A 17,922-nucleotide genomic window follows, 5' to 3' on the forward strand; every position below is an offset into this window, starting at 1 on the left:
GCGTTGTAGTTTCAAAGATACGGAGAAGGCCATTCACTGACACCGACTATGATGATACTGGCAGTTGAATAGCCACGGTGAATCAAATTCAAACATGATTGACAGGAACGTCTGGTCATGCACATCTGCAGTGGAGTATATTGTGAATAGAATTGTGGATTTGGATGAAAGATTGCATTGATGCTTTGACGTGGTTTCAGCTGGTTGATAGCGGATGTATTGACAGACTCGATGGTGAGCTTGGACTTTTGACCTAGGATAGTTTTAGGTGTCGCAGCTTTGGTCGTTTGATTGTTGGGTTGAAGATGTTACGAGTACTGTAATACGAGTTGAGTTGAAGAGATTTTCATCGTCGTCCGAGATTTGCTAGGCGGTTGTGAGTTAGTGGGGCCTAAAGATTGATAGGCTACACTTAAGCTGCAATTGATGAGAGTACAATATAGTAATTGGGCTACTTGTGAAGTCACAGAAACGTATGGCATGTGTCTATTGGAAACAGCCTATGCGTCCACTCTCTTTTGGTTTCTAGGCATTCAGATCGCCGTCTCATGAGAAGCAACAGTCAGGTTTGCACGAAGTAGAGTATCGAAATAGTGTGTTTTGATTATGTATATTATTGGTTTGTTTGTTTATTTGTTTGTGACTATCCTGTCCTATCCTATCCATCATCCATTCATCGTCCATTCAATCCAGGGTATCTACAAATGCATAAAAATGACGGCAGCCTCCCAATCCATACTGTAGACAGTAGAGTAAAACAATAACTATACTATAAAAACAAGATATACAGCCGTATATAGGCATTAGACACGTAAGAAATGCGTTCGCTTGCTTGCGTACATGAAATGATGCTGTGATTCTTTTAGAGTTCCGTCCTTCCCTAAGTTACTTTTGATATACACAAAAGAAATATCTATCTTCTAAACCCATCCAACTTTACTCGATCATAGTAGAAGGTTCGTAAGTTGCATCCTCGTGTCCCTCTCTTTTGCCTCCCGTGAATAAGTATTCCCAGGACTGATCGATCTGATTGGAGCCAACTGAATATGTTGAGGACTTGGCGGCGCAGTCAATGGCTGTGGAGCTCCCCTTGGAGTTTCTTGTTGCTGTGCACGCCCTGAGATATAATACTCGTGTTGATGATGTGAGTCGCGAGGTGGCGATGGAGGTAGCGAACTGGGGTACTGTTGCTCTGCGCGGAGTTGTGGATAATTCACGGATATACTCGCAACGCTCGGGCCTCTGCTGTGATGAGAAGATTTCATCGAGTTGAAATGTGCGTGAGTGTAATACGATTCTCTTTCTAATGATGGATGACATAATGATTGCGATTCAAATTCCGATGCGTATGGTGAAGTGTTAGGTCTAATTTGAAGTTGTGGGAGAGATGGTCTTCGAGAGTTGAGACGGTCGAATGAGGAGAGAGGTGGGAGTTCAAGGGAGGGCGAGGATGCTACTCTGGGAGAGATGGAGAAGTTTGAGCAGGTGTCTGAGATCAAGGAGGGAGCACCATCGAGTGATTCTGCTCGAGATGCTTCGGATACTGATGGTGAAGGGAGAGAAGCGTGTATTCTTCGGGATGAAAAGGTGTCAATGTGGCGAGATGTGGTGTGAGAATGGGAATGAACTGGTCGTGCGAATGATAGGGTTTCAGATTGCTCGTTGAAGGAATGTGAGTGGGATGATGTTCTTCTACGAAGAACCAAACGACGTCTTCGGTTCATGCTTCCATTCCACCAATTCTTTACGGCGTTGTCACTTCGTCCTTGAAGTCTTCGAGCGATTTCGGCCCATCTCTTACCCATCTCTCCTACCAATCTTTCGATTTGAAGTCCCTCTTCGGGACTGATTGGATCGTGGTTTAAGGTTGGCTTGAGGTTTTGATGGTAACGTTCTCGACATTGCTTTGGCGATCTTGAACCGATGAGTTGTGCAATTCTCACCCAGTTCAAAGCTCCTTGTGTATGAACAAGTTGTACCAAGTACGAATCTTCAGCTGGCGACCAAGGCCCACGTCGATGAGATGATGACATTTTGAAGAATACTGGATACTGAATGATAAAGTTGAAGATAAAGACAGAAAATCAAAATCAAAATGAAGGTGATGATGATCGGTCGTTAGGTCTATGGGCAAAGACGTTGGGATATAGGAAGCTCCTAATCGGTCAACGGCCCTAAGATGGAATTGGAAATTCGTGTAAAGATACCACAAGAGCGGTCAAGGCCTCGAAAAGATGTCGAAGAGCTCAAGTGCACGGTTGGGCCGCGGACTAGCAAGTGGATGTTTTCCAAAAACGCGAGGGATCAAGGGATGTATTTTGGCTGTGTACCTGAGCCTGGGACACGAACTAACGGCTGCTCAACGACTGAAAGTATCCGCGACTACCCTTATAAGAGAACCGTCGCTCGGTGCTGTACTTGGTCCTGGGAGTCTTAAGAAAGATGTTACAAGTGGGGATGACGCTAGATATTGTGGTGGTCTCCTGGTTTTGGGATGCTTCAATCTAGTCTCTCGATCTAGACTTGTGATGGCGGCAGTGGCGATGAGAAAATGCGATTTTCTTGGGATGAAGGGTGACCCTTTCAGTTGAAGCGGAAAGTAGGGAAAAAGCTTGAGCCAAGAGAGTCTGTGTGGTTAAGATTTTAATGGTTCGAAACGCAACGCTCTGATGGGTGACTGAGTCGCGTAGATAGGATTTTTTTCTTTCAAAAGAGATGAAAGCAAATGCTAGTTATCGATGATATTGAAGATGAATGGACTGGAGTTATATTTGAGAACAGGAAACCGATGGATTGGTATGAAGATGTTGAAATGGGAAAGACAATATCGGGTTGAGGATGGGGCTTATGTCTTGTAAAGTATAGTCGGCGATGGGAGGTATGACAATGATATACATTGATTTCCAGGTAAGCCAGGGACGTAGGGATTCTGACGAAAACATTTTATTGGCGGGCGCGACAACGATCAAGGTCATAACAGGGGGGTAGTGAGGATGCTTCTGGGGAGGGGTGATGCGTGTTTTGGTATGGGTAGCACGGATCCTGTACAGTTTCGATCGGATAAACTCAGGGTAGGGGTAGATTTTTTGGGACTTTTCTGGGATGAGAATGGAAAGTAGGGATGATGGTAAATGGTGTTTTTAGTCCAAGTGTATGTATGGTGTGGGTGTATGGGTATTGGGCCCGGGGTGGATTGTTTGGGTAGCGGGGACGTGATTGATGTGTGGTCAGTGGATGTTGTGCAATGGTCTAGGTATGTGTGGGCGGGTTTTGAATTTTGTGGTAGGGGTGGTTGAAATGGAAGACGAAGACTTATAAGACGTATAGAAATGTAGTGGATGGTTTGTGCAAACCTTGAAAGATTCGTTTCGTCCCGCCCTGGCTCTTGGGAAATCTAGGGATAAATTTGGACCTAGGAAGTTTTTGGAAAGCTTGGAAGAATACTTTTTTTGGGGTTTCTGATGCTTTGAGACATATCTTACCAGCACACTAAGCCAACTCGGGTTCTTGAAGGAGTAACATCATATATTGATGATGAATGATCCTCGTTGGCGTTGCGGGAAGGCTTCTGCACAATACCCAATCTTTCGGGTTGTTCAACTCTCCTTTTGCCCCATCTTGACCGTAACAACCCATGTCTTCCATGTTTGCACATAGAATATGTAAATAAGATGGCTTCTGAACCCAGGATGTGCTACACTGCTACATTAGCAACATAGCTGGCAAAGTACCTAACATCAGAATGAGATGCGAGGAGCATTATACCTAGAACATTATTGAAGCGCGAATCCGCTAAGCTGTAAATGGAAATAGATAAATTACCCTACACAGCAAAATCAATCAAAGAAATCCATAAAAATTAAGACGATTTAAACACCGAAGAGCGAAACTGCGAAAGGGAGTAAAAAAGCAAAATAGCAAAATGGGGAAGTTGATTTGGAATTTATTGTCTAGCTTATCCTAGTTGAGTAACACCATACCTGGCTAGTGCGAGCTCTGGAGTCTGGACGGGATCTTAGTCTTCCACCAAGGGAGTTACCCGCGAAATGTGTCGTTAGAAGCTAGGATCTTTCTCAGGTACTTATGTAGTGTGGACTGGACTTCGGTATAACACCAAATAGAATACCGTACAGGCCGTACCCAAGCTCCAAGAAAACACACATCTCATCGCAGTAGAATGTTGACGAGAGTGGAGGAGCGGAGACATTGGGAATTTGGCGAATATGGCGAATATGGCGATGAAGGGGAAACAGAATTTGATGGAGAGAATAAAAAAAGCACTTACCACACGCTCGCTGGGAGATCCTTTTTCATAGAGATTAGGCCTTTGCCACCTTTTCTCCCAGCTTCTCAACTCATTGAGCGATTTGAGGTCTGGGCGTCATCCAAAAGGGGAAAATGTGAAGGGAAGGAATACATTGAATTTTCTAGATCAAATCCCTCGAGGTATTCGTGTGCTTCTCGCAAATGTTACTATTTTCTTTTGAAATCCGATATCAGCTATTTCTATCGCATCTATCGCATGATTCGCTATGCCATGCCATGCCATCTGATAATTCTCTATCTATCTGCCTACAACTAAATCTGACACTTTGCACCAATTGACAGACATCTCAATAATGCGAATTGGACTGTTTGAGATTTGTACGGTATAGTTGGTACCATAATAGATCTTCCCAGGTAGCTTTGGCTGAGAGATGGCGTCAATGCGATGCAACAGTTCGTAAAAGTGACGAATATCTATATCAACTTACCAAGCATACACAGCACACTCTTTTCTTTCTTTCTTTCTCAAATCGTGATTCAAAAGGTAAAACGCTTTGGGGTTGTGGAACCACTCCGAGATCAGCTGAAAAATAATAATAAAACTGGAAGATTATAGCCAGGTTTGATGAAGAGTACCAAGGTACATCAACTTTAACTTTTATTCATTCCAATGAAGACCAATGAATGGCGATGATGGTCATGTGCTATGTATATTGTATCTATTTGAAGTAAAAGAGTGGAGTTAGTTGAATTAAGCGTTTGCTCATATTAGGTCATTATTGGATTTGAAAAATGGTAAGGTGGTCAGTGCTGCGAAACGAAAGCGAGTTTAGGTTTACCCCTTCATCAATGATGGAATTGTGGTCTTTCCTCCTTTCTGCCACTAACCATCGCCTCACGATAGATGGAGACTCTTGAAGAGACCATGAAGTGGCTCATATGTGGACAGTGGGCCGTGGACATTAGGAAAAAGGCGAGCGAGCGAGCGAGCGCTGGAATGAAGGGAAAAAAGCCCCGTCGTAGATCAATTAACAACCAAAACTCACTCCACTATGCCCAGGAAAAGGCGTGGACCAACTTTAATTTGGTGAGATGGGAATCGTGGGAGGGTTGAAAGCTCCAGCTAATGAACTAATATGAATCTGGAAATAAAGAACGAGAATATCATGAATCCCATCCTCTAGAATTTTCCGTTGTCATCTGGCCATGTGGCTACCGATATCTCATCTCATCTACTTGGGAAACTATCCAAAAAAAAACAAAAACAGATATGCAATAGGAATGTTCTAATCACTTCAATAATTCCCCCATTGTTCTAGGACTTATACACGCACCATCCCCTTTTTGCGTTATTCATAATTCCCCTCAGCCAATGATAGCTTCATACGCACCCCCCAATTCCATTCTCGAAACCCGAGAGATTGCACACTCACCCACATAACAATAATCATCAAAGACTTTAAAATGTGCATATCCTTTAGCTCAAACCTTTGCCTTGTTGTTCGCAGGCGTGGGTACCTGGTTCCGTTGCCTTATATTCCATGTCATCAGCATGTCTTCCCTGGGTCTTCCTCTGCTCTTGGGTCATTCATCAGCCAGTACATGTAGACACTCTACTTTTGTAACACACAACCTGCATTCACTCTCCCATTCATTTATCATGGCACAACACCTAATCCCGAACCGCTCCCTTTGTCCCATCGCATTCGCCTTGTGCCTTTTTTAAAATATCCTTCGCTTGTGTCCAATACCTCGCTTGCTTCCGCTGGAATCCCCCCTTTCCAGCTTGTGGTTGTGCGGCCATGTGCTCAGGTGCGGGTTGTGTTTTTGGGACGGACTAAGTTCAACATGGAAATAAACGGTGCGATGTGATGTGATGGGATGGGATCTCACAGCGCAGCGCATCACATCACATCATATCACGCCGCCCATTCAGTCGGTACGGTAAGTACAGTAAGCCCTGGAAGATCACTGTTATGCTCTTTGTTCGCGAGGCTTTAGGGGCGTCTTAATGACATGACTCTACGCCTGAACGTATAAGCTGCTGAGGACCCCAATGCACATGCTATTTATGTACCTGTCAGGAAAAGCGCCATCTTGTGGAATCATTGGACTATTGATCTGTGTAGGCAGATGCATAGAGAAATGCGAGCAATGGTTTATGCGCACTCTCCATTCTACTAGATTGATATCATTTATCATGTCGATTTCTCTCATATCGGAGGAATTCCATGCCTCACCTGATAAAACACGGGCCCAAATATCCCCTCTCTTTCTCCGTTTCTCTCAGCCACGGCCAGTTCGCCGGGATAGATAGATGGATGTAGATGTCACAGCTTTCGACGGGGATTCGTGTCTATCTGTCGGGATTTCCAGCTTCACCACATCCTACAACACATATGAGCACAATGAAGAATAGATGATGTTCCGTTCCACCCCAACTCCAAGGATAATGATTTGCGCATATTTTACTTGGGACAAAACGATATTTGCATTGCCTTGTGGAACATCGATATACGGCTGGGCGAGCTAGGAAAATAACTGCTACGGAGGCACGCCGCACTGCAGATCGCTTTCGCTCCCGCCCGAGTCCCGAGAGTGGAAATCTCTCAACATGACATGATATTCGAAATTCGAGATATATGTTTTGCCCAACTAATGATGCAATTTAATCTATTATTCTTTATCTCTGTCTTTCAATTTTTCGGTTTTCAAGCTAGCTGAACTGGATAGATACGATGTGATCAGTTGGTGATCCAGATTCGTAAAACTTAACTTTCCCGGATGCTCAAGCTTCATCCCAAGCTTCATCTCAAATACCCTCCCGCGCCTCCTTCCTCGATTGGGTATTTTCTGATTACTATACATCGATGCTCGATGCTCGCATCAAATGAAATCAAGTACGTACAAAGGTTAGCTTTCTACACCCCTTCAAAACTATTGACTCTCCAGCATCTCCACCCAAGAAGTCTTGATGTCACACAAAATAATCTGATAAAGTAAGGCTTGCGACGGAGATCAACTAGAGCCCTTACCGATCAGACCGAGGAACCTTGCCTTCTCCCTTGGCTGTTGCATGCTGGTGCACAAGATAGAGACAGACGCACATATATCTTCTTCTATATTCGCTGCACCTATCCGGATCCAGCAGTAAGGTTCACGGGCTGGACAAGTTGGACTAGCACCTGCCGTGAACACGGTGAGGTAAGGGTAGGTAATAACGGTCTACAAGGTGTTTGATGGGATTTGATTCACTCATTCAATACTTTCACGAGATGAATCGTGTTTATTTCGGGGGTCAATACATGTTGTTGACTCGGAGTAGGCATAGATGAACTTGCTGACAGCTTTTGACGATACAGTACAGTAAACAGCCGGCATTGGGAATTTATTGGGCAAGGAAGGAGAGATTCCAATGAGTGCTGAATTTCGGTACAACAGACCCGCCCCAGCCCCAACTGGTGATCTTAGACAAAAGATCAATGATCAGCAGCAGCTAACAGATCTCATCAACGATCATTTTCCAGCACCACGGTAAATTCAAGATTTTGTAGATCTGCTCTTCCGACTCTCCAGGAAGTCTCCATCGCAACCCAATATCAATAAATCCCCTCCCCCCAAGACAACCGGGGAAACCACTTTTCTCTCCCTGCCAGTGCCATCAATCACATCACCCCCTTCATCGCAATGTCACACAGTATCAAAGCTTTAAAGTCGTGATCCTACTCGTCAAAAGCAGAACGTTGGATCCAGCCCATCGGGTCTCCCCAAATCTGCAAATCACCACCAAATCTATTTAGGAAAGTAGCATATGGTCGCCGATACCCCCCTGGCAAACATCTTGGCACTGACAGGGGCCATGCAATGCAAACCCTATTAACGTCGTGACTCGTGTTTTATGCTGTGCTACTCTTCATCCTGCTGTGTGCGGAATTGTTAAGTTTCAGAAGTTTTTCCAATCTTGCTGTGCTATCCGTCATTGCAATTGCTGCAGTCACGACGTGCAGAGAGGTTTTGTCGATATTAATGTTGTACAATACGGTGATTCAAGAAGGGCACAACAGAAGCGGCACGTTTATCGTCGTGAGGTTAAGTAATTTCTCGGGATTTCAGGGGGTCATGTTTCTTGTTCCTTCCTACCGGTATTCAAGGAAAGCAAATCAATTCAATATTTTGTCACCTGTAGCATACAAGCCGATCCCCCAATGTCCCAGGAGATCTGGGACAACGAGAATGGGGTTTTGATGTTGATGGCACTGGTTCAACAACAGAAAGCGGCAGAGTAGGGTACCATCCGCCGGGGTTGCAAAAATGGGAAATTCGTGATGGGTGAGGTGGTATTGCTAGTGATCGATATTGTTATTTAGATGTTGGGCTTTCTGAGACGATGCTTGCTGCTATGATGATGATCGGCTGAATTAACATAACAGTCTTTCATACCCGGGCTCATATCAATCACATGTACCAGTACTATTGCAGAAACCGAATCCAATATTTGCACATTATAGGGGCAGGGTTGTGTTATTACCCAGCAAAAGCAAGACGTGAATGAACATGATGCATATCACACCGAATGGGAATTCTACGGAAAGAGTCCCGCTGATGATTACTCACCCTGTGTAAATCTTGTGGCTACTGTAGAGTATGCAAGAGATAGATGAATCGGTGAGTGAAGTTTCAGGTGCAGGGCATTGAGGTGTGTTGCTGTTTGCTTTTTTGTCTTGAGTGGTTCCTGTTAGCTTGTCCCGATGATCGAAATTCAGCCGTTGAAGAAACGGAGATGGGAACGGGGATGGGGTTCAAACTGGAAAAAGCAAACGAAATCTCCAATTATTATTTCAATACTTGGTAGCGAACGCCAAGATAACGACTGATGAGCGAGATGACTTTGGTTTTGTTCACAATCGAGACAGTCTCCGAATAAGAAATGTTGATTTCGCATAAACAACTTTCTTATATTGTGTATAATGTATACCAGGTACTCAGGTAGTCCAACTGCTCGACCGTTTACGGAAAATCCTCGGCCAGCTCCTCAATTGCCGCCTTCTGGGACTTAAAAAGGAACTACTCGCACAAGCAATCCAATCACCATTGCTTTGCTCCGGGCCTACCTACGCCATGATCTACGGGCACTTGCTTTCGCTTGCCTAGCTAGTTTTGCGTCGCTGCGCTTGTGGGGTTGTTCCGTTTTGCACCTTGTATTTGGAATCATTTTCTGGCTCGTTATTGCATTGTCCAAGCTTAGTGGCTGATAGTTGGAAGAAGGAGACAGAAGTGCCTTGATCCATGTCTGAACGAACACGAGCGAACGAGTGAATACTCCCTAGCTCACCAGATTCTTGATGAAAAAACGTTCGCTAGTGTATCGAGTTAGATTAGTTAGGGCGAATAGCTTGCCAGCTGTCAAAGTTTAAGCTGGGTTGAACTTGTATATGAAGGATACTGGAGGGCTAATGTCAATATGTTATAGCCTAAAGATAAAGTTTTGGGGAGAGATTTGCACGTCGGCACCGAAACAGATGGCGTGGTAGTGTAGCGTGACTAGGCATAAAGTTGGATAGACTTTATATAATGGGTGTCATATGGGAGTTCAGAACATGGGCAGATGAAAAAGAGTTACATTCGGATTGTTTTTTTCCCTCGTCATGCCCCAGCCTGTGTGAAGAGCGACAAATTACCTAACGCGGATCGGAGTCTCGATCCATGGAAGTGTACTTTTGCTGGGTCAGTTGGTCGATCAGGGCCTTTCCAATTATCATCTACGTATCCATCTATATGTAGATCCTATTATTGATCTTGGGCATCCAAGATGGGGTATTCGAGTTCACTCTGATTTCTCCAGCTCACGTATCCCTGATATCACATCAATGTAAGGAGCATAAAATGTAGAAAGTTTCAGAACTTCGCTTTCAGGATAGATATTTAGGCACCACAATTAATGAACCCTTGATATATATATTGTTCAAGGATGCATGTGAGATTTGTATAATTCTTTTTTTGCCTCTCAGCAACGGATCCAGATACACGGATATGAGCGTCGGTATGATACCCGTCGAAGGAATAGAAATGGAAGCCCGAAAAAAAAGCAAAAATCCGTTGGAAGGCTATTTTTGGTAATAATCATCCTTGAGAGAGATATGCGAGAGATGGGGATCCCATGGCAATGGTTACCCCTGTGACGGGATCCTTTCACAGCTCTATCCGCCGGCGCATGTACGAGGGTGTAGGAGTTATTGAGGCTCGAGATGGTAAGTGGTGGTGTTATGTAGTATCAAGGCAAGTGAGGCTGATGTATGGAGAAATTTTTGGAGCATTCCAGGCTTGCAGATATTCCCTGATATTAACCTTGAAGTACGTCTTCCCCTTCAATATATCTCTGACAAGTAACAACTTTATCTCCAGTAAGCTCAATCAATTCAAAATCTGAAACTGATGTACCGAGTGTTGTTCCTAAATTAAGAACCTTGAAATATAAACATCATAGCCTTGAAATGTCGGTATCGGACAGATATTTCAAGTGCCCTACGCCAAACCATCATGGGCTCGCCCACTGCTCAGTCCGATCTCTTTATTTGTGGGGATGATAAACACGGGATCTCCGTAAAATAAATTGAGGTTGAGATATAAATGGGGATAACGGGGGCAGTTTATTGATCTTCAGATCGAGAGTCTCGTCTTTGACAGGGCACCCTGAAGGTGATTTAAAGAGATCTTCAGTCTCAGTGTTACACTTTGAATGACAGATATCAGAGACGTACCCATCTTCGCAAACTTTGCTCCGTTTAAAGAAAGATGGAAAATGAGTACCAAGATCTTATAGCTGGGGTTATGCATCCTTGATACGGATGATTATGGTTGTTGGGATTGCTTGGTAGCAGGTATGGAATTTCTTTGGTTCTAAGCCTTGACCTAGAAACGGCTCTTCCCCCTTGTCCAACCACAGGAACCCTTGCCCTAGCACCTTACCCCTTTAGGTCAATTTTGGCGATTTCTTGAATGAGGCGCTGCGTAAAAAGGCGAGAAAAGAGGTGAGGCTTCCAGGTATGCATTTCCTTGATCACCATCAGTAAGAATCGAATCTAGGAGAGAGGATTGACAGTTCAAGAATAACTTTGATAACAATGCTTTCGTTGCTCGTTGCTTCCTGCGTTACGGGGTACCTATTCAGCTCATGACAATTGGCAAATCTAATTCGTGTAGATCTCCTTTGCCTGGAAACGATACTACGACATTGTTCATGCTTCATGCAAGATACTATCCCTTTAAGAACCGGTGTGCAAGATGTGGCTGAAGGTGTGCGTGTGCACATTGTTTGTCCAGTGCTGATCATGTTATTCTGCGTACATCGAGTTGCATACCCGTCTGCAAGTTTGCGCTGCCATGTACATTTCCGACCGTTGCCTTCTATATTCATTGGCTATCTCCTCATCTGCTTCATTACCCACAGGCAAGCATGCGACCAAGTACAGTAGTAATGAAACCCTCAAAAAGGCCTAGAAGAGCCAAACGAAACCGGTAAGGCGGAAAGGATCTGCAGAAACTTTTTGGACAAGAGGTCTCGCCAATCTACAATTTGGGAGGTGGTAAGCAAGCATAACGGGTTCCAGAAAATGTTGCTTTTTGTTTGGAGTATCAGCAATATACCACGAGATGGAAAGCCGATAATCCTACTCGATGTATACACACCTGATGAGCCGCTCTAGCCTCTATCCCCAAAAAAGGCGAGTGGCTGGACGGGACAGTCTTCTCACGTTTCCCTTCCCCAATTATTAAAGACATCGCCGACATAATTTATTTTGGCGTCTAAAACGGTAGACAGATTATTTGCGATTCAAGTATACTCTACGGTATTCGTGTGCCTAAAAGATACGGGGGTACCTCTAAGCAGGTATCACCTATTGGTAGAATTTACGAGTGAATTTTGCTATGACCAGTGCACATTCCCATCCGTCCTCTACAACCAAATGTCTACAGCGATTCATATCAATCAATAATGTTGTCGCTCGGATTAATAGTCTTTCTGCATTGCAACGCTACTTTGTGACTCCAGAGATTCGGGTTCTCATCTGAGAGCATCATTTCGGAATACATTGTCAATTAGAATCATCGAGATCTGGAGGGCTGCCCACATTGGAACGGCATTATATTTATCCTCATAGTTCTGATATACATGTGAAAATTTGTATTCTTCCATTGCATAGGCATCGGGGACCTCTATAGGTACATATCGTGGACGACAGTCTAGGTCGCCGACCTACATTAAGTACCAAAGATACCTGCAAATCATCGACGGTGGTGCTACTTATCCCGAGTCCAAAGCAATAACGATCAATAGTTACCAAGGCAATGGAGATGATGTGCATCAACGTCTTTGCTACCACGGGATTGCAAAGAATGGGACTGGTGGTGAAATCTATGAGGCGTAGATACTTTTGAAGATCTCACTTGTAATTACTGCAAACAAGAACATCATTTTGTAGTACCCGTCCATTCTCAACGAGATCTAGACCCGAAAGCACTCATAATTTCCATGTCGCATTCCTTGACAATTTGGGTACTGCCACGCATATATCCTTATCCGTTGTTTCCAGCTCTGCCTCTTGACAATCTTCAATTCCTACCCCGTTGGCAAATTGCACCACAACGAAATCAATGGGCTTCTTTCCCACGACCACCATCGGAGCATGCCAGGTCCCCGCTCCATAGGTGACCGCCTGCGAGCCATTCGCTAAGAAAGCCTGAATTCTATTCAGGTCCGGTAAACCGCGACCGGGCAGGTTCTCGACATTATCACCACTCGTGCTCGTTTGAGGGGAGAGAACGGGGACGGGTAAGGTTTCATCGACTGATGACGGCGTTAGAGTCGGTGCTACGACAACCAAGTAACATACATCTTCTTGCTCCGAGGGTGATATCCCGAGAGGTATGAATGTTTGGGTCGTGAAAGGATGTCTTTCCAATATGGTGACCGGGAACAACCCCTCGATATTGCTATCGTGAGACGGGAGAAGCGAGCGAGGTGCGCATACAAACATGTTCATGACTGCATTCGCGACCCGTTGACTAGGAGCGCTCCCGTAGTAATCTTTCATATGCGTGACATCTAGGTATTTGAGTGCGGTGCCTTGGTTGGCTTGTACCGCGTTGGGTGGGAAGGTTTTGATTGTTGATGATGGGATCACCGCTGGTGCGGGATTTTGAATCACGGTCCCAAAAGTTGCAAAATCATCTTGATTGAGTGGTTTTGTCTGAATTATCTTTTCTTTGATATTTGCTTTGATAGTCACAGGCATCTTGGGAACTTTCTTGGTGTATTTGCTCTGGTTTACGTGGATGTTGTCTCATCTTTTCGAACCTCATGTGAAAGTCGAAAGTGGGTAGAAACACGTGTAATCTAGACACGTGATCAGTTTGACCTCTATCCTTCTCGTGCTCCTCCAACGTTCACTCTCGGCGGCCTGGGATTCTTACAATTCAAATGTGCGCTACGTATTATGGTGAAGTATGAGTATTGATATCGCTTTCTTCTTATTACTGTCTTTATATCTTTGTCCTTCCAATACCTATATCACCTCCTTCCAATATACCATCTCTGTTCGATGTGCCATATCGGTTTGATATGCCACCTCCTTCTGATATATCAGCTTTTTCAATACCATTACAATAGATATTCCAGACAGGCGCCATAGTATCAATATTACATCTTATCATAATGATGCGATGCGGTCTGGTCCAATTTTCACCTTCTATACATCTCCCAAAGCCGCAATTCTTTTTTGACCTTCCAGTTTATCCTTCACCTTCAGACCGGACTCAATACAATCTATCTAGTCTGTCTCGAAAGTCTTTATTGTTCTATTGTCTCTGCTCAATTCGTCTCGCCGGCAAAAGTCCTACTGGCAAAATTTTCCTATTGTACTTGTAAGGTTAATTCACTCCTGAAAACAACAATCAGTAGCGAGAAAATTCTGTTGTCGTTGCAGAACGTTTTTTGGGTCAATCAAAATCTTCCTATTGTCATAATTCTCGCTACGATCATGGCGGACACATTGTTGAGAATGTCAATAAGAACAATAGAGTCAATAGACCTTCTATTGTCTGGAGATAGCTTCAAACTCATCGTGTACTTGGTAGGATTCTATCTATATCTTTCTCTCCATGTATGATTCGAGATCTTTCTATTGTAGCCGTTCAAACGTACACTTCGAACATACCAACGTCTAAGTTTCACAGCTCTCAATTGTAGCCCATACCCATTTTTTACCATGATGTTTACCAAGCCTACCGAATTTTCCTTTGCAAATATGGACGAGGATTCCGCAAAGAAAGCACTCTCCGTCATAGCATCCTTCTTCTATATTCAGGACGGTGGAGTTGAGTGGTTGAACGACAACCTTAGCCAATTTGGTTGCACAGCTGATGGTTTAGTTAACGAAGCCTTGGTTGATCCGGAGCTAACACAACACCAAGTCTGTCAAGATCTCCATCACGCATATCGTCTTCATATCAACCCAGATGACGAAGATGCTGCTGCATACGCGATGCCAGCTTCTACCACCGGTGGCAAAGGCAAGAGTGCGCATCCGTTCAATAAACCCTTTGCTTATGCAGCAATACATCCCCAAGTCCTCGTAGAGCAAGCGTTTAATGTTAGACTTGCAAGAATTGACGAAGTGCCCGTCGAAGAACAATCCCTTGGAGAGGTCACCGAGCTGGAAGCTTCTCATCAAGAATTTTCTGTTACCGATCAACTTGTCAATCAGTTTGAGTACGAATCTTCGGTCGCCGACTACTCTGAATACCAATCCGAGCCAGAGGACCTTGCTAGAGACGTCTCCGATATTGTCGACGACGACGACTCTGACGATGAAGATTATGTCGAGAAGTCAGTTACCAACTTCGACGAACTTACCTATGAGCAACAACTCGCTCTTACCATCGAAGCCTCTTTAAAGGAGAACGCGCCGCAGAAGCACAACGGCGAATCTTCTGGTATCAACAATCAATTTACACCGCCAGCTTCTCAGCAAAAGGAAACTGCACCAGCAAGCTGTTCTGGCGGAAAAACAGTCTTATCTCCAGCCCACTCTTCAAGTGGAAAACATATCTTGCCCGCATCACCACATACTACCCCGTGCCCATCTTCTCTTAACCAAAAGCGAGAACATGACGATGACGAATCTCTTGATAATAAAGATTATACCAAGTCTATCCTTCGCCCGATCAAAAGGCTCAAGAAGTCTGTCACCAAATCATCTGTTCACACACCAGTTTCTTCGTCTACCTCAGTTACTACTGCTCCAAGTTCTTCTTCCTCAGCCGCTGCATCTGCCCCCCCCCCTTCTCCGAGCTCTCGCAAAGCATCCTCAAAACTGCGCAAAAGTGGTCCTACCAATCAACCCCGTCGCTCTGCCTGGACCGACGACGAAACATTCAAGCTCTACAAATGTCTTGTCAAGCGTCGGGAGGTCGAAGCTAAGCTCCCCGATCTCGTCAAACTCTATGATGCTCCTCTCTGGAACCACATCTCTGAAGAACTTGCTTCTGTACATGGCATTCATCGAGCACCTGGTGGTTGCAAATCTAATTGGAATCGAAACGGACGCGAGTTCTACGACTTTGACGAACGATCGCTTTTGAAACGCTCGAAGTCTTTGGCTACTAGTGTTCAGGTCCCAAAGAAGAACAGAAAGGGAAAGAAGCCTGCTTCCGTTGAAGATATTGATGATGATGAATAGTTGGTTGTGACTTGGTTCTCGAATGAGTGTTTTTGCTTTTCTCTGACTCCATGGGTTTTCAAAGGCTAATTGGTCAATTGGTGGTTACTTGATGGGTTTTTGTTTTGGCTCATCCTACCTGTTTCAAAGGTGGTTCTTCGATTACATGGCGAGTTCCTTGGTTTTTCTTTAGTGTGTTTCTGGATGAAATGGCTTTTTAGTAGTCGATTACATATTTGACAGAGGTGATGGTCTCTTATCTGTTGAGTCTCGCCATTGTGGTTGCCAACCCATTATTCATGGTTTGGCTCTATATTGTATATTTGAAAAATGTAGCTAAATAACTTGCTCTCTCGATCGATGGAAACGATTACATACAATGGAATGATACCACTTATATCTCTCATCGTGAACACTATCTTGTTTTGGTTCTTGTGAATTGTGTGCCACACCCCCATACAAAGTTCTCATTCCTTTTTGCTCTGATAAACTTGTGTATACTCTTACTCAGCCTCATTAAATGGTGAGGAAGACTCAAATTGTCGAGGAGCCGCCGCCAAAAACGCGGAATGTCTTCATTGAACAAATGAAACCATATCATGAAGACTAAAAGAAGTCATCGCACTGGAACATGTTCGTCGAACGGTAAGGAAGACCAAAACAATCAGGTGTATGACAGGAAAGAAAGAAGGTAGGTGGCACTCACGATGATGTATATGAATCTTATAAGCTCACAGCATGCCTCTATCTTTCTCACACACCTTATATGTGGAATGTAGGATGTGGACCTAGTGGAAGTAGCAACTCAAGAATTAATAAAGAATGCAAGGAATTAATATCACTTTATTGAAATAAAGTATGGTTATGAGAGAGTAATAGTCCAGGGTTCGGAAATTTTATTGCATGTGAGCTGTTAATGAATAGCAAGAAAAGTAAAAAGGTAAGTAATGGATATAACTCAGCTTTATTAGATTAATATTCGTGGGTGATGTGAATAAATTCGTAAATACGTCAAATGAGAGGTGTGCATTTTTTTTTAACTATACGATTTGGACTTCTCGCATTATTCTATTCGACAACCACATTCGTTCCAGCTCGAGCTTGCGCCTGCGAGAAGCCAACCCCCCTCACCATCTAACTCTTCTCCCATTTCAAGCTCTACATGCTCACCAGAGGACATTGATATTTCTTCCATTGTAAAATCCTCAAAATTCAGATGACCGACCCTCTCAAACGTCCCCCCCGCCTACTTTCGAGACTATTATCATGTTGCTTTAAACAAGACCATAATCAATGCTGATGTTTTATCTAACAACTATTAGTACAAAAATATACCATTACTATCAATTATTTCACGTCTACAATCTCAAATAGTGGGTCTATCGCCTTCCATGGTCTTTTCTTTCTTGATTCTAGAAGCGCTTCAAAAAAACTACCTTAGTCAAGCTCTTGCTAAATACCAAGATAGCTGTTCCGATAGCGATAGTAACAGCTGTAAATATTGGCAAATATCTATACTGATCACTCTCTGGGCCTAGTGACGCAAGTGCTTCTGCGACTAGGTTACCAATGAGTGCTGCTATACTAGCAAGTGCAAACATGCTGCCTGTTCTTGTGCCAATCTTTTGCATATCGCTGGTTATCTGAGCAACGATTGTGGGAGCTAGTGACACGAATGTACCCGAAGCGAAGCTATAGATGAGAGCAAAGATGATGATTGGTATATTTCCACGCGCTGGAAGCCACAAAACCAAGTTGACAATGAAGTTAATCGTACACATTACTATCTGGATATTATATCGGCCTAGCTTGTCTGCTACCCAGCTGGGAGAGATACGGCCAAAGATGGATACAAAATTGAGGATTGAGATGATGCATCTGGATAGCCTCACAGACATTCCGATTTTGAGAGCGGAGAACCATCTAGTTCATTCTAAAA

The 17,922-nt window shown here is 43.9% G+C and overlaps 4 protein-coding genes across 4 annotated transcripts; 1 reads left to right on the forward strand and 3 right to left on the reverse strand.

The window, feature by feature from the left end:
- Window positions 1-503: 503 nt before the first annotated feature.
- On the reverse strand, window positions 504-3,507 carry BCIN_10g04400 (hypothetical protein). Its single transcript, XM_001557385.2, has one exon. It carries the CDS (start codon window positions 2,031-2,033, stop codon window positions 945-947), a length of 1,089 nt encoding a protein of 362 aa, XP_001557435.1. The 5' UTR covers window positions 2,034-3,507; the 3' UTR covers window positions 504-944.
- Window positions 3,508-12,231: 8,724 nt separating this feature from the next.
- Window positions 12,232-13,635, reverse strand: Bcdal3. The gene has a single exon (XM_024695623.1). The coding sequence runs from the start codon at window positions 13,557-13,559 to the stop codon at window positions 12,786-12,788; it is 774 nt and encodes a 257-aa protein (XP_024551417.1). The 5' UTR covers window positions 13,560-13,635; the 3' UTR covers window positions 12,232-12,785.
- Window positions 13,636-13,708: 73 nt separating this feature from the next.
- BCIN_10g04420 (hypothetical protein) lies at window positions 13,709-16,376 on the forward strand. Its single transcript, XM_001557379.2, has one exon. The coding sequence runs from the start codon at window positions 14,532-14,534 to the stop codon at window positions 16,002-16,004; it is 1,473 nt and encodes a 490-aa protein (XP_001557429.2). The 5' UTR covers window positions 13,709-14,531; the 3' UTR covers window positions 16,005-16,376.
- Window positions 16,377-17,033: 657 nt separating this feature from the next.
- BCIN_10g04430 (hypothetical protein) lies at window positions 17,034-17,824 on the reverse strand. Its single transcript, XM_024695624.1, has one exon. The coding sequence runs from the start codon at window positions 17,762-17,764 to the stop codon at window positions 17,396-17,398; it is 369 nt and encodes a 122-aa protein (XP_024551418.1). The 5' UTR covers window positions 17,765-17,824; the 3' UTR covers window positions 17,034-17,395.
- Between the last annotated feature and the right edge of the window lie 98 nt (window positions 17,825-17,922).

Source organism: Botrytis cinerea, chromosome 10 (genome assembly GCF_000143535.2).
Source record: "Botrytis cinerea B05.10 chromosome 10, complete sequence".
Lineage (NCBI taxonomy): Eukaryota > Fungi > Ascomycota > Leotiomycetes > Helotiales > Sclerotiniaceae > Botrytis > Botrytis cinerea.

Bases quoted from the DNA above. Each gene is read 5' to 3' on its own strand.
- BCIN_10g04420 (XM_001557379.2), top strand. From the start codon at position 14,532: ATGATGTTTACCAAGCCTACCGAATTTTCCTTTGCAAATATGGACGAG.
- BCIN_10g04430 (XM_024695624.1), bottom strand. From the start codon at position 17,764: ATGTGTACGATTAACTTCATTGTCAACTTGGTTTTGTGGCTTCCAGCG.
- Bcdal3 (XM_024695623.1), bottom strand. From the start codon at position 13,559: ATGCCTGTGACTATCAAAGCAAATATCAAAGAAAAGATAATTCAGACA.
- BCIN_10g04400 (XM_001557385.2), bottom strand. From the start codon at position 2,033: ATGTCATCATCTCATCGACGTGGGCCTTGGTCGCCAGCTGAAGATTCG.